The sequence below is a fragment of the Leucopleurus acutus genome (genome assembly GCF_964270905.1).
Source record: "Leucopleurus acutus genome assembly, chromosome: 11".
NCBI lineage: Eukaryota > Metazoa > Chordata > Mammalia > Artiodactyla > Delphinidae > Leucopleurus > Leucopleurus acutus.
Genome location: NC_139152.1, coordinates 78,811,314 through 78,826,092, shown reverse-complemented (window position 1 = coordinate 78,826,092; position 14,779 = coordinate 78,811,314). Strand labels below are relative to the sequence as shown.

The window sequence follows — 14,779 nt, the reverse complement described above, 5'->3', positions numbered from 1 at the left end:
ACCTTGAGTTAGGCAAAAATTTCTTATCTGGGACACAAAAAGCACAAATCATAAAAGGAAAATATTTATAATTGAATTTCATAAAAATTAAAAACTTTTGCTTTTAAGAAACCATTAAGAAAATGAAAAAGACAAACCTCAGACTGGAAGAAAGTATTTGCCAATCACATATCTGAATATATATTTACATATCACAACTCATAACTCAACAAAAAGAAAAACAACAAGAATAAAAATGGCAAAAGATTTGAACAGATACTTTACCAAAGAAGATGTATATCAAATAAACACATGAAAAGATGCTCAACACCATTAGTCAACAGGGAAATGCACATTAAAACCACAATGAGAGACTGTTCACATTCACTATCAAGGCTAAAATTAAGAAGACTGACAATACCAAGTGCTGGTGCGAACGTGTAGCAACTACAATTTTCATCATACATTGCTAGGAGAAATGCAAAATAGTACAATTACCTTAGAAAACAGACTTGCAATTCCCAATAAAGTTAAACACGCTCTTATCAAACCACCTAGAAATTCCTCTAAGTACCCATGAAAAATAACTTAGGTTCTCACAATGACTTCTATGTGAATGACCTTAGCACTTTTATTCATAATAACCAAAATCTGTAAACAACCCAAATGTCTATCAGTGGATGAATGAATAAACAAACTGCCAAAATTCTTCAATTGCTTCTTTCTTGCTTCCTTTACTTTGTCCCTTATTCTTTCTTGAAACCTTTACAAACCGTTCCTTATTCCATCGAGGCTCTCAAAAGTCTTCTGTGAGCCAGCCAACCCCTCCCCCATTTTTTTCTCAATCTTCTTCCTTGCCTCCTGAATTGAATTTGCCATTAATAACTACATTTTCTTTCTTTGCATTCTCACTTCCTTTGGCTTTTAGGAAAATGAATTTTCATTATTTTCCTACATTGCTCACTGATCCTTCTTTCGTATTATTTCTGGCTCATCTCCTTTCTTCTGGCCTCTAACTATGAGTGGCCCCTAAAACTTAGCCTTTAGTTCTTAGTTTTTGTTCTAATATTCATTTTTTTTGCCTCTCACCTATGGGTATTCTGCCCCACCCTTCCCCCACTGCCTCCACCATGGTTCAAGCTCTTCTCTTTGCCAGATTTATTCTCCTGCTCCAATTATTTATATCCCCTGATCACTTGCTTTAGACTTTTAATTATTCTATAACCAAACAAAATTAGTTGTGATGTAATGGTAATAACACTGAACTGGGACTCCAACAACCTGGGTTCAAGTACTAGCTCTGTCACTTACTAGGTAGGTAAGTTTGGACATGTCAACTAACACCTTCTCAGCGTTTCTATATCTGAAAAATGGAAATGAATAATAACCACACCATAGGTTTACTGTAAGGATGAAATGAGATAAATAAAGGTGAACGCAGTTTGTGACATGTAAATCCTTATCAAGCCTGAGTATCATATTTCCACAAATATGTGTTAACTCTTCTATGTGCCAAGCATTCGCTGTACACTGGTAGGCAAGCAAACAAGGCCCTCTGCACTCATGGGGCTCACAGTCTAGAGAGGAATATAAGCAATTAAAATAGACATGGTTAAGTTTTAAGTCTGAAAGAAATAACAGGTGCTTGAAGTAGCACGTTGGAAGAACATCTTGTCTAGGCGTGCAGTGGAGAGGAATGGTGAAGAAAGTGACATCTAGGATGATGCCTAAAAGACAGGTAATGAGTTGGCCAAGTAAGGGGGTCAAGCAGTGGGTGACAGTGGCAAAGAGGTGTGAAAAGTATTCCAGGCAGTAGAATTTTATGGGCATAGGCTGGGAAGGGAAGGGAGAGAGACCGTGGCGCTTTCTAGGAACAGAAAGTGTTCAGTATGACTGGAGTATATAAAGTTGAGTACACAGAGAGGGAACAAGAATTGGAATTTTCACAGGCAGTGAAAGCAGAGAGATCATGCATGCAATTTCCAGCATCGGTGAGGCGAACAGAAGGTATCAGGGATCCAAGATGAAGCAGAGGGTATTCCAGACTGTAGGCCGAACATGGTTCTAGGAAACAGAAGGTAAATGCTGAGAAGTTACTCAGGTTGACATGCAATCCACATCTGAAGGGCCCGTCAATGAATCCTAGCCACTGGGCTGCATTTACTGATAGGGCCCAGTCCCAAAGAAGAGAGACTGGCAAAAACAAGGCAGGTCCCTAATAAAAAGCTATTCACCAATCAATTTTATTTATAAAGAGCAGTAATTTTTCAAGGTGTTTCTATATCTGATATCTTTTTAAAAATCTTCACTGTATCCCTGTGAGCCAAACAAGAGTAGGTATCGTTACTTTTATGAAGGGTACAGTTATTCACATCCATTAATAAAATAAAGGTGGCAGGCACAGTTAGTCCCATCCATTATTAACATGACAAGTGGAAATGGGATAAATCATATATAATATTTTCCTTAATCCTCCACTTTAAATTTAACTTTAATTCAGGAATGGCTAGCTGCCAAACAAGTATAAAGTGGGATATAATGGAAAAATCATTAGATTGGAGGTCAGGAAACTGGTTACTAGTCTTAGCTCTGTCACAAGCCTATGGATTGACCTTTGGCAAATCACTTTAAGCACTCTGCGTCTCAGTTTCCACTAGTCGGACTAGATCATCAATTGCTAAGGACTCTTTTGACACTCAAATCCTATGACTCCAAGTACTGAGGGCAAAGGAAAAGCTGGGATTCCAAATGTATTGAAAAATGTTTTAAAATTTATTTTTAGCCCCAATCTTTATTTTTATTCTGGTCTTCTGTCTTGTTTCTTGTTCCTCCTTGCAGTTCTGTCGTTTCCCTTCCCCCTGAAGATATTTAAGAAGCTGCCTTTTCATCATTTTAAAACTGTAAATATGCCCTTGAAACATGCAAAGAGGCTTTTGTGTACTTACAAATCGAGGTTATTATAGTACAAGTAAGTCACTTGAGTGCACTGCATTCCTCAGCTTGCTCCATTGAGAGCTTTATTAGCTTATATTGTCCTATCTTAGAAGAACTAGTTGAGTAGATAAGACTCTCCCACTTTAAAAGGTGGGCTATCTGATGAAAAAGGGTGCTTAATGCTCTAGAGTGTAAGCAAAAGGATTTTGGCACTGCCCAAAGACAGACACACTTCTCTAAGACAAGCAGGTGCTCCACTTAAAGTGGCACAGACAAGGACAAATGTTCTAAAATTAAACCAACCAGCTGCTCCGCCACAGATGCCCACCTGTTAATTATGCTATCTTTTCCTTGTCCAGCCTTCTCTCTCCATGAAACCGGAACTCTCCACTCACGGCAACCCTTAAAAAGCCTGAAACTTCACATACTTTCCCAAAGGTTACCTACCCAGGAAAGCAGAAAGCTGGTTTCAAAAACATATTAGGGTACATGTACTCAAAGAATCTGTGCTCTTTGAGCTTTTCGTCTCAAATTCCTAAAACCTCAACTTAAATGGTGCCAGCAACTAACTTCAGAAGTCAAGTGACATAAAGCCATCCTTGTTTGCGTGGTGACAGTATAAAACTAGAGTGTGTGGATCGCACTAAATTTTAGGAACTTTTTAAGTATGGGAATTTGCACTTTTGAGATAGCTTGATAAACAGCAGAAATGAAGACAAATATATCAGTTTCTATGTTTAGGTCTTAGGTGTGTCATCAACCTAACAATATACAGAACAGTTGTCAATGTGTAGTAGTTATGAGATTCAAATGGATTTATCAGATGCTATTTGTAAACAACTAGTAAACAACCACATAAAACAAATGATGGCTTTATAATGTAATTGGAAATATTTCTTTTTTTTCTTTTTCCATTGAAAAAGAGGTAAATATATTTTTATATTTAACATAATTTTTAAGAGAGAATAAAACATATATATATATATTTCCAAAAGAAACACTGGAAGGAAAACTAAGAACAAATAAAAGGCACTGCCTTCAGAGGAGGGAGAGGACATCAATAATATGAGACTTTTCTAGATAGACTCTGTATTATAGTTTTGCCTATGGAAGCAAAAATGTTTTACATATTTTAAAAAAATGAAATCAAGAAGAAAAAAGGCATCTGTAAAGGAAATATTTCTTAATACAGATGTTACTCTAACCAGGCTTAAGTAGAGTAGGGAAAAAGTGTGATTATTTTTCTAATATAGAGTTCGTTATTACTGTAGATTATATTAGGCAAAAGTACCAGGGATTCCTCTCTAAATGGGTTGTCATCCTGGCAGTTGGGGTAAATTTATTACTGAAAATACATTATTCAAATTTGGCACTCAAAAAGTATTTTAATATTGACTAATAGTAAATCCATTTTTTTCAATAAAGTAAAATTTTTAAGTAAAACTTTTAAGTGGTATAAGATTAGCAAACAACTAAGATACCTTTAAGATGATAAAGTTTCTTGTGAAGTACTATGTGCCTAGTATATTCTCTTATGAATAAAATTCACATTATATAAATAAAATTTTATTACATTTATATTATTATTATTTTGGGGGGTGGCCACACCATGCAGTGTGTGGGATTTTAGTTCCCTGACCAGAGATCAAACCCGTGCCCTCTGCAGTGGAAGCGCAGATTCCTAACCACCAGACCGCAAGGGAATTCCCATATTATTATTCTTGTATCAGAAAATAAAAATAAATCTGTCTTAACATGATTCTATATTGACTCAGTCTTTCAATATGTATTGTTGAGAATCTATCAGACAGTAGTACATGGGAATACAAAGATGCATCACAGCATAGCATAAACATAAAAATATAAAGTAGAAGATTATAATAAGTATCATAAATTATAAAGAAAGTTATAGTGAAGGTTTACCTGTCTATTAAAATATACAAATTACCAAAATTGAATTATCGAATAAACTTATAAAGTTTAAATGCTTATGTTTTCAATTATTTTTCCTATTTCTTAGTTTGATAAGCCCCATAAGAAAACTCATTTGTTCTTCAAGCCTTTTTATCTGCGGAATGGAACCACACTTCTAGCTTTATTATGAAAATTTCAATATGTCATTTCTATGATATTTTTATACAAAAATAAGGGCTTAGTCCAATTACAGTTTTATAAATTGTATTTTATACAATTAAGCTCTGTTGGTTCTTTAGACTTCAGCTCTCAGCCAAGATGCAATAACGAGAACCAGACTAACCCTACTGCCTGAAACAACTTGGAAAAAAAAAATGGACAAAATATATATGAACCATGTTTTCAGGTGTTGCACATCAGGCAGCAGAGGACAGTGATCCCTGGGAGATCACTTTGCAAAAGCAAATGAGGTGAACCCTATGATTGCCCCAGCTTATTGCCTGGAGTTTCCAGGCTGGAGTACAGGGAGGAGGAACCTAGGAGGAGCCTAATGGATTTCCTGAATTAAAGAGCTGAGAGTCTGGGAAGGCCAAGGTGGCTACAGTTTTCAGGGCGGAGTACCAGAGAAGAAACAGCTGCACTGGAAGAGGCTTCCAGAGATCTACACATGGTCCCCCTCAAGTCTGCAACTGAGTACTGATCAACACATGTGTTTAAGAAAACTACCTGAGGCCAGAGAAAGAACCACCCTAAAGGACAGAGGGAGAAAATCCTCAGAGGTTATATAGGACCAGGACTAGTCAGCCAGAATGGAAAACCTTATAATTCAACCTTGTGATGCATCAGTAGAGTAATTAGAAGGGTACTGCCTGAGTAAAAGTACAGAGCCAGCCCAATACTAATGAATGCATCGGCCCCACCTAACAAAACTTAAAGGCAAGCCTCAAAAGGAGCGAGCTATTTCCAAGTAACTGCACCCCAGAAAAGAACTCAAGAATACAAAAATATCCCAGCAATCAACAAGGTAAAATTCACAGGCTTCCCTGGTGATGGCCTGTGTTTGATCCCTGGTCAGGGAACTAAGATCCCACAAGCTGCGTGGCACAGACAAAAAAAAAAAAAAAACATGGAATGGGATTAGTAGGTTAGACACTACAGAAGCGAAGATTTGTGAAGTTCAATATAGAGCAATAGAAATATGATCCAATATGAGACACAGGGAGAAAAAAATGCAGAAAAATAAATAAATAAATCAGTGAACTGTGGAACACCTTCAAGCAATCTAATATATGTGTAGTTGGAGTCCATGAAGGAGAGAAGAGAGAGGAGGGGAACAGAAAATTTAAGAAATAATGGCTGAAATTTTTCTAAATTTGACTGTAACTATAAATCCACAGATCCAAGAAGTACAACAAACCTTAAACACATGAAACAGGAAGAAAAATACCCCAAGGCACATCATAATCAAATAGTTTAACAACCAATAGTAAAGAGAAAACCTTGAGGCAGCAAGAGGGGGGAGAAAATAACACATTATGTACAAAAGAACAAATACAAGAATGGCAGCTTTTGTACAAAAACAATGCAAGCCAAAAGACAGTGGGGCAGAATCCTGAAAGCAAAAAAAATTGTTAACCTAGACTTCTATACCTGGCAAAAATAGCTTTCAAAAATGAAGAAGAAGGGACTTCCCTGGTGACACAGTGGTTGAGAATCTGCCTGCCAATGCAGGGGACATGGGTTCGAGTCCTGGTCTGGGAAGATCCCACATGCCATGGAGCAACTAAGGCCATGCGCCACAACTACTGAGCCCACACGCCGCCACTACTGAAGCCCGTGCGCCTAGAGCCTGTGCTCCGCAACAAGAGAAGCCACTGCAATGAGAAGCCCGTGCACTGCAACAAAGAGTAGCCCCCGCTCACTGTGACTAGAGAAAGCCTGTGCGCAGCAGCAACGAAGACCCAATGCAGCCAAAAATAAATAAATACATAAATATTTTTTTAAATGAAGAAATAAAGAATTTTTCAGGCATAAAAAGCAAAAAAAAAAAAAAAAACAAAACAAAAAACCAGCAGAGCTGCACTACAGGAAATGTTAAAAAAAAAAGTCCTTTAGGCAGAAGAAAAATGATACCAGATGGATATCTAGATCTGTGCAAAGGCATGAAGATCATCAAAAAGGGAAAATAGGTGGCTATATGTAAAATAATTGTTTTCTTATTTTTAAAATCTCTTTAAAAGATAATTGACTTTTTAGAGAAAAAATATTAACAATGTGTTGTGGACTTTATAATATATATAGAAGTCAAATGCATGAAAACAACACAGATTGAGGGGAGGAAATGGGAGTACACTGCTGTAAGTGTCTTAAACTATATGTGAAGCGATAAACATCAGTTAAAGATAGACTGTGCTAAGTTAAAGATGTATACTATAAACCCTAAAGCAATCACTATTTTTTCTAAAAGAGTTATGACTAATAAACAAAAACAGAAGTAAAAAGGACCCTAAATGTTCAATCCAACAGAAGAGAGAAAAAGAAGGGCACAGAATATAAAGCAAAAAGCAAGATGGTAGATTAAACACAACCATATCAACAATCACATTAAATTTAAAAGGTCTAAACACTCCAATTAAAGGCAGAGATTATCAAATTGAATAAAAAATTTTAAAAGACACAATTATGATGCTTATAAGAAATCCACTTTAAATATTAAGACATAAGTAAGTTAAAAGGAGAAGAATGGAAAAAGATATACCATGCTAACACTAATCAAAAGCTTTTGATAGCGGCTATATTATTATCAGACAAAGTAGATTTCAGATAAGAGAATATTACCAGGGATAAAGAGGGACATTTCATACTGATCAAGAGCCAATTAATCAAGAGAATATAACAACCTTACATGTTTATGCACCTAATTAACAAGGCCTCAAATTGCATGAAGCAAGAACTGCAAGAAGGAATAGATAAATTGATAATTATAGTTGGAGATTTCAACAACTTTCTCTCTGAAATTGACAGAACAAGTAGAGAAAATCAGTGAGGATACAGATGATTTGAATAACACTGTCAACCAGCTTGATCTGATTAACATTTATATAACACTTCACCAGCAACAGTAGTATATACAATCTTTTCAAGGGCACGGGAGCATTTATCAAGATAGACCATATTCTGGGCCATAAAACAAGTACCAATAGATGTAAAAGGATTCAAATCATACAAAGTATATTCCCTGACCACAAAGGAATTACTTAGAAATCAATAATAGGAAGGTATCTGGGAAATCCCCAAATATTTGGAAGTTAAATAACATATTTTTGGATAACCCATGGGTCAAAGAAGACATCAAAAGGAAAATTAGAAAGCATTTGAACTGAATTAAAAATGAAAACACAACATAGAAAAATTTATGAGCTGCAGCTAAAGAAGCACTTAGGGGAAAAGACGGTCTCAAATCAATGATCTACAGTTCCATTTTAAGAAACTAGTAAAAGAAAAGAAAATTAAACCCAAAGGAAGCAGAAGAAAGTAATAAAGATAAAAGCAAAAATGAAATAGAAAAATAGAGAAAATCACTGAAACCAAAAGCTGCTGTTTTGAGAATATGAAGATGTCTAGGGTTTCGAAAACCATTAAATAACAGTTGCAGTTATGATCCTGAAGCTTCTATTTTTGGTAACTAAGAAAACTAGACCAGAAACCATGGGAAATATCTAGTATTTGTATGTGTTTGAGTGCTTGCTCATGCCTGCCTGATTTGTTTTCTGAAGAACATGAAAGATCTTGTGTGCTACTGAAGAGAACGAATCCATAAAGCCGTTTGAAATGTATTACCTATTTTTACATAGGTATTTATGCAAATGTGTGTGTTCACATGCTCCTCATCAAGAGTGCAGAACTGGTGGTAAGACCATCTTGCTTTCTTTATTTTTCTAAACCCTATTCCCTATTTGGCTTCTCCTTTTAAAAATGCTATTTGGAGAAATCATTCATTCATTTATTCATTCAACATAATTATGAAATGCTACAATATGCCAAAGACTGTGGGACATGCTGGGGGACACAGCTGTTAACCAGACAAACAAGATGCCTGCCCACTGAGCAGAGTCTAATGTGAGATACAGACAAGTAAATAGGCAATAACAATGTCCTAGTGTAAAAATGCTGTCATGGAAAGAGCAAGTGCCAGAGGAGTCCGTGGGATGGTAATGAACTTGGACCTAAAATATTCCTCAAGCTAGCAGCTGAAAAGTTTTTTTTTAATGTGATAACTAAGTTTCTCAAATTATTATGATTCAACACAGGCAATAAAATTTTAGGTACAAAGCAATATGTCAGGTATGAGTTCAATACTGAAAGAATTCCTTGATTATTACGTACCAAATACTTCCTCTACTTCTTATTCTGTTCACACTGTGTTAATACTCTGTTGAAATTTCTATCTCAGAGTATAAATAAGACATAAAGAATATAATTTTTACTAACTTTCAGTATTATTGAGAGTTTTTTGTAAGTATTCCAGAAAAGAAAGAACATATAGGTGATTCTAACCTGTTCAGAACTTCTTAAAGATCTCTTTGTTTTAGTGGGGCATAAGAAGTGGCAGAACCTAAGCCAAGATTCCAGATCCTTAGGCAAAGTTTGAGGGATTCCAGGATTAGAGAAGTGAGGCAAGACCAGAGAAATGTGAAGATTCCAAAGATTATGTAGGAAAGGGTCCATGATTCATTCAAGAAACTCAGATAGCTTTTAAAACTATGCATTCCGGGGCTTCCCTGGTGGCACAGTGGTTGAGAATCTGCCTGCCAATGCAGGGGACACAGGTTCGAGCCCTGGTCTGGGAAGATCCCACATACCACGGAGCAACTAGGCCCGTGAGCCACAACTACTGAGCCTGCGCGTCTGGGGCCTGTGCTCCGCAACAAGAGAGGCCGTGATAGTGAGGGGCCCGCGCACCGTGATGAAGAGTGGCCCCCGCTTGCCGCAACTAGAGAAAGCCCTCGCACAGAAACGAAGACCCAACACAGCCAAAAAATAAATTAATCAATTAATTTTTTTAAAAAAATTAAAAAAAACCCAACTATGCATTCCTTTAACTCTTGATTTTCTCATTTGGAAATGTGTCAGGATATTATTATAAACTTCCATATTCTAGCTACAAGACTGTACATTGTAATGTTATACTGAAAAGTTGGAAACAACTTAGATGACTAACAGTAGCAGTCTGGCTGAATAAACTATGTCATATCCACACAATGGAATTCTAACCAGGTTTTAAATTATGTAGCAGTGTTTCTCAAAATTTATTGTGCATCAGAATCACTTGGAAGGCTTGTTGAAGCACAGATTTCTGGGCCCCATCTCCAGAATTTTTGATTTGTCAATCTGGTGTAGGGCCCAAGAATTTACATATCTAACAAGTTTCCAGGTTGATACTGATGATATTAGTCTGGGGGCCACACTTTGAGAACTACTGATGTATGTAGAGTTATTTTTAACGATTTGGAAGAATATTCACAAAGTGTTGCTAAGTTGAAACAGAGTTGTTTACATTATATTCTGTATTTATACATATAGAAGTTTAGATGGAAAAATATTATCAAGCTGGTATCCCTGGTTGCCTTTAGGATGGACTGAATTGTAGTTTTTTAATGTCTTCTACATTTTGAGTGACAGATTTTTCTGTAATGAGCATAGTATTAATCACTAAAACATAATCAAATTTCTTAGTTAAAAAAATAAGATCATGAAATCCTGGCCAATGGCACTAACAAGCTGGAAACATCAAAGTGGGCTTGATCCTAATCTCCCTCTGGCTTTTTAACTATGTCTTGTTAGGAGTGCATCTTCAGAAGCAATCACAGGCAGAGGAACAGTGATGGGCCCATAGGTACATCCAGTTCCTGATGGGGACAAAAACAGAAGAGGCTGATATTATATGGAGGGCTTCTACACTTTTTCTTCCTTCATTTGAGTCGTGCCATACAGGCTTCTTCTGGGGATATTTGAAGAAAAACTGGGTGGGACCCAAAAGGCGACCTGCCAGAAGTTTGAAGCATCTGGATTGGCACACTCTTTGTTTCCTGACACAGGGTAGATCCATTTCCCAGGGTATCAGATTAAGGCGTCTCCTTTCTGGAAAAAAGATTTCATGGTTTAAATTCCCATCCACTTTTGTGTCTGTGGCACTCCGCTGTCTCCTTTCCAGCACGCAGCCTCAGGGGTCATGATGTCCGTTCCCTGCTGATATCAGCGTGCCAACTGTGGTGTCATGCACACCAAGCACAGAGCCGCCATTCAGCTTCCACAGTCTGGGTCCAGGAAGCAAAAGAGCTTCTAAGTTCCTACAAACCTTGACAGATCTTCCTGTAGTCCTGCATGTGCTGAACAATTCTCACGGGGAGGGAGACAGAGGGAACTAGGGTAAATGTCAAGGGTAAATATGTGCCAGGAGCAGAGACAGCAAACAGTTGCCACCAATGTTCAGGAACAGGATGGGTGGGTGACAGTGTAGTATGCAATAGACTTTTCAGTGGAATACTTATTTAGTTAGCACTGGTTACCTTTTTCCATGTCCTTGCACCACTGTGCTTGATAAATTGGGAGGCAGCCACGTCACTGATCTTATATAGAGCAAGAGTTCTTCACAAATGTCTAACATAATGCCAAGTGTTTGGGAGTCATATGGAAAATAAACCCCATGTAAAGCTCACAATGGATTCAAGCCTTTTTAAAAATTTTTTTTAATGATTCAAAATATGAAATCATGTTATGATTTAGGCTGTTGTTAAAAGAAAAAGACATTAATTCTATATTGACTTTCAAATAGGTGACATATTGTTTATTGGAAAATTTTATTCCATACTATGTTGCTTTCTACCACTTTCCATGTGAATAAATGGTGCAGAATATTGTTTAAGATACAACTTTTTTAAGTTTTGCAAGTTCAAAATTAGCTACATATGCAGGTACTGGTTAGTAATTCATTATTGGTAACTATTGCTTTAATACAACTTCTCACCTGTCCCCTTCTGGTGCTATGACATGAATTCAGTGTGTCAATCTGTTTAGGACCCTGTAAAAGGAAGTTATTTGAAATTCTCACCTATTATTTGAGTGCCAAGAACAATGTTATAGTTAATCAATTCATTTACCAAAAATTTATTGAATACCTATTCTGTGCCAGGCACTGTCCTGGGATACACCAGTGACTCTGCTCAAGAAGTTTACATTCTTGGGACTTCCCTGGTGGTGCAGTGGTTAAAACTGTGCTTCCATTGCAGGGGGCACCGGTTCTATCCGTGGTCTGGGAACTAAGATTCTGCATGCCACGTGGCGCAAAAAAAAATTAAAAAATCAAGTTTACATTCTAGACGAGGAAGACAGTAAAACATTAAGCAACTACAACTAAAATGTGCAGGTGGTAATAACACTGAGAAAAAAAATAAAGCAGGGCCATTATAAGGACTTTGTATTTTATTCTGAGAGACATGGGAGGTCTTTAGGTGCATGTAGATCTAAGCAAGGACATGGTCCAATTTCTGTTAATAGAGAATCACTCTGGCTGCTGGATGGAGAATTGGCTATAGGAGGCCTAGTGCTGATTATCACCTTCCCTTAAGTTATATTTCATTGAAGACAGTTCTGTACCAATAGACCTGGAGATGTGATCCTACAGAGTAGATTCTTGCCTTTTCATACTTTCCGTGCAAAAGCAATTTATAAAATGAAATTTTTCCATCCAAAGTATTCCTTAAAGAAAAAACTTTTTTTTCTGAAAAGTTACTTTTAGGTACATTCTCTCTAAATGGGAGTTTAGCCAAAGCTTACTTTTTAATAATTACTTTACTTTCATACTACAGTCAGCCCTCTGTATCCACAGGCTCCACACCTGCAGATATGGAGGGCCAACTAAGGGACTTGAGCATTCGCAAAATTTGGTATCCAGCGGGGCCTGGAACCGATCCCCCACGGATACCAAGGGACGACTGTTATGTGGTTATCAAAATATTTCTGTTTTTTTGTAAATAGGGTTTTTTTGACATATTTTTAAAAAGTCAAGAGATGCTTAAGAATTTTTCAGAGGAGCTTTGTATTTCTTACTATATAAATCAACAAGATTGATTGAGGTGTTTTTTTTTAACTGCATAATGAGGTGTAACAGTGTTGCCCTCCTTATAATAATGCTTCATGTTACACTATATTTATATTCATTGGTTTCCATGGGCAGTGATTTCCCTTTCCACTAAACTTTACTCCTCCAAAGTAACAGGTCCACTAGAGAATTTGCACCACCCCACCCCAAGGCCCATTTTATTGCCCCTGTATAATGTATAGACTCACAGACATGTCCAAAGTCTGTCCCTTCTGAGCCTTCCTCCCTCTGGTTTCCTCCTCAGAACTAAAGCCTTAAGTTGCCTGTAGAGTCTGTCTATAACCTGCACAATAAAAAGTCTCATTACTTAGTTACACCTTGCATTTAACCAAAAGTGCTGTTAACTAACTTGATCAGGTACATTACTCACTGCCTTGGATTCAAGTGACTTCTGACTAATTTTAGAAATCAAATCCACCCTCAAAGGGTTGTATATTTACTTCCAGTAAAAATATTCCAAATATATGCCACAAGTTGCAAGGCAGATCCAGAAAAGGAGAATCAAAAATACTCATAGCGAAAGTGGTCCCAATTAATAACTGATGAGTCTTTGAAAGGGTCATACCTCATTTAGAAATATAAGTGCCTGGATCTTTATTTTGCAGTCACTTCCTAACTGGTCTTCCTGCTTCTATCCTTTACCCTTTATAATCCATTCTCCTCGCAGAAGCAAGAGAGAGTTACCTTTTTTAAAAATGCAAATCAGATCACATCACTTCTCTGCCTATTACCTTCCAGTGGCTTCCCACTACAGTTAGGATAACTCCACCACGGCCTATAAAGGGCTCTCTATTCATGATCTGTCATACGTGGCCTCTGTCCTCCTCTCCACTGCCTCCTTGTCCCCTGAACTTTAGTCACACTGGTCTTGTTCTTCCTTGGATAAGCCAAGCTTGATTCCACTTCAAGGCCTTCAAACTGGCTGTTCCTTCTGCCCAGAATGCTCTTCCCCCAAGATCTTTGTATGGCTGCCTTCAACCCAAGAGTCAGATTTCTGCTGATTACTCAATTTATACTTCTTCTGCATCCCAACAGGCAGCACATCTGTTCCTTAGAATAACAGGGCAGCTCTTCCCGAGGGGTGATCAAGGTCTGAAAACCTCTTGTTATCTTATCACTTGCAGATAATAAAAGGTATAAATCAAACCAGGACTACATGGGGCAAATAGTTCAGGGTTTGCACACAGTCCTATATATGCACAGCATTTTCTTTTTCTTTACAGGTTATTTTCAGAGCTTTGTCACCACCGTATGATGTGGAGAACCCTTACAGTGCCAAAGTGCAGGAGCAGCTAAAGATCACCAACCTCCGTGTGCAGCTGCTAAAACGACAGTCTTGTCCCTGTCAGAGAAACAACCTGAATGCAAAGCCTCAACATTTTACGCACTATGCAATCTATGATTTCATTGTCAAGGGCAGCTGCTTCTGTAATGGCCACGCTGATCAGTGTATACCTGTTGATGGCTTCAGACCTGTCAAAGCCCCTGGAGCATTCCACGTGGTATGTAAAACAAGTCCTCACTTACAAAAAAAATCATTTGGTAGTCTAAGTTCCCTTAGAGTGTGTCTGTGCTTACATGGTTCTTCTTCTTTCTTCCTCTGCTGATTCACTCCTCTGACTCCATGCCCATCCTATAAAGTGCCTATTAACTTGTTTTTTAATCTTCCATTTTAGAATTATAAATAGTCAAGTATGATAACCAGATTCCCTGGAAAACATCCATGCCAGTTTTTAGTACCATGACTTCCAGATATAAAGTGTAAGGCGAGCAGTAGAAGAGGTTGGCATA

The 14,779-nt window shown here is 37.4% G+C and overlaps 1 protein-coding gene across 3 annotated transcripts in view; it reads left to right on the top strand.

Moving 5' to 3' along the window:
• The window catches only part of NTN4 (netrin 4), a gene marked incomplete at its 3' end in the record, with an annotated part of 105,204 nt that overhangs the window by 24,146 nt on the left and 66,279 nt on the right, over positions 1–14,779 (top strand). For all 3 annotated transcript variants that reach the window (XM_082850980.1, XM_082850979.1, XM_082850981.1), the window contains exon 3: positions 14,212–14,490. In XM_082850980.1, coding sequence (XP_082707106.1) covers positions 14,212–14,490 — 279 coding nt within the window. The remainder of the gene's footprint in view (positions 1–14,211; positions 14,491–14,779) is intronic.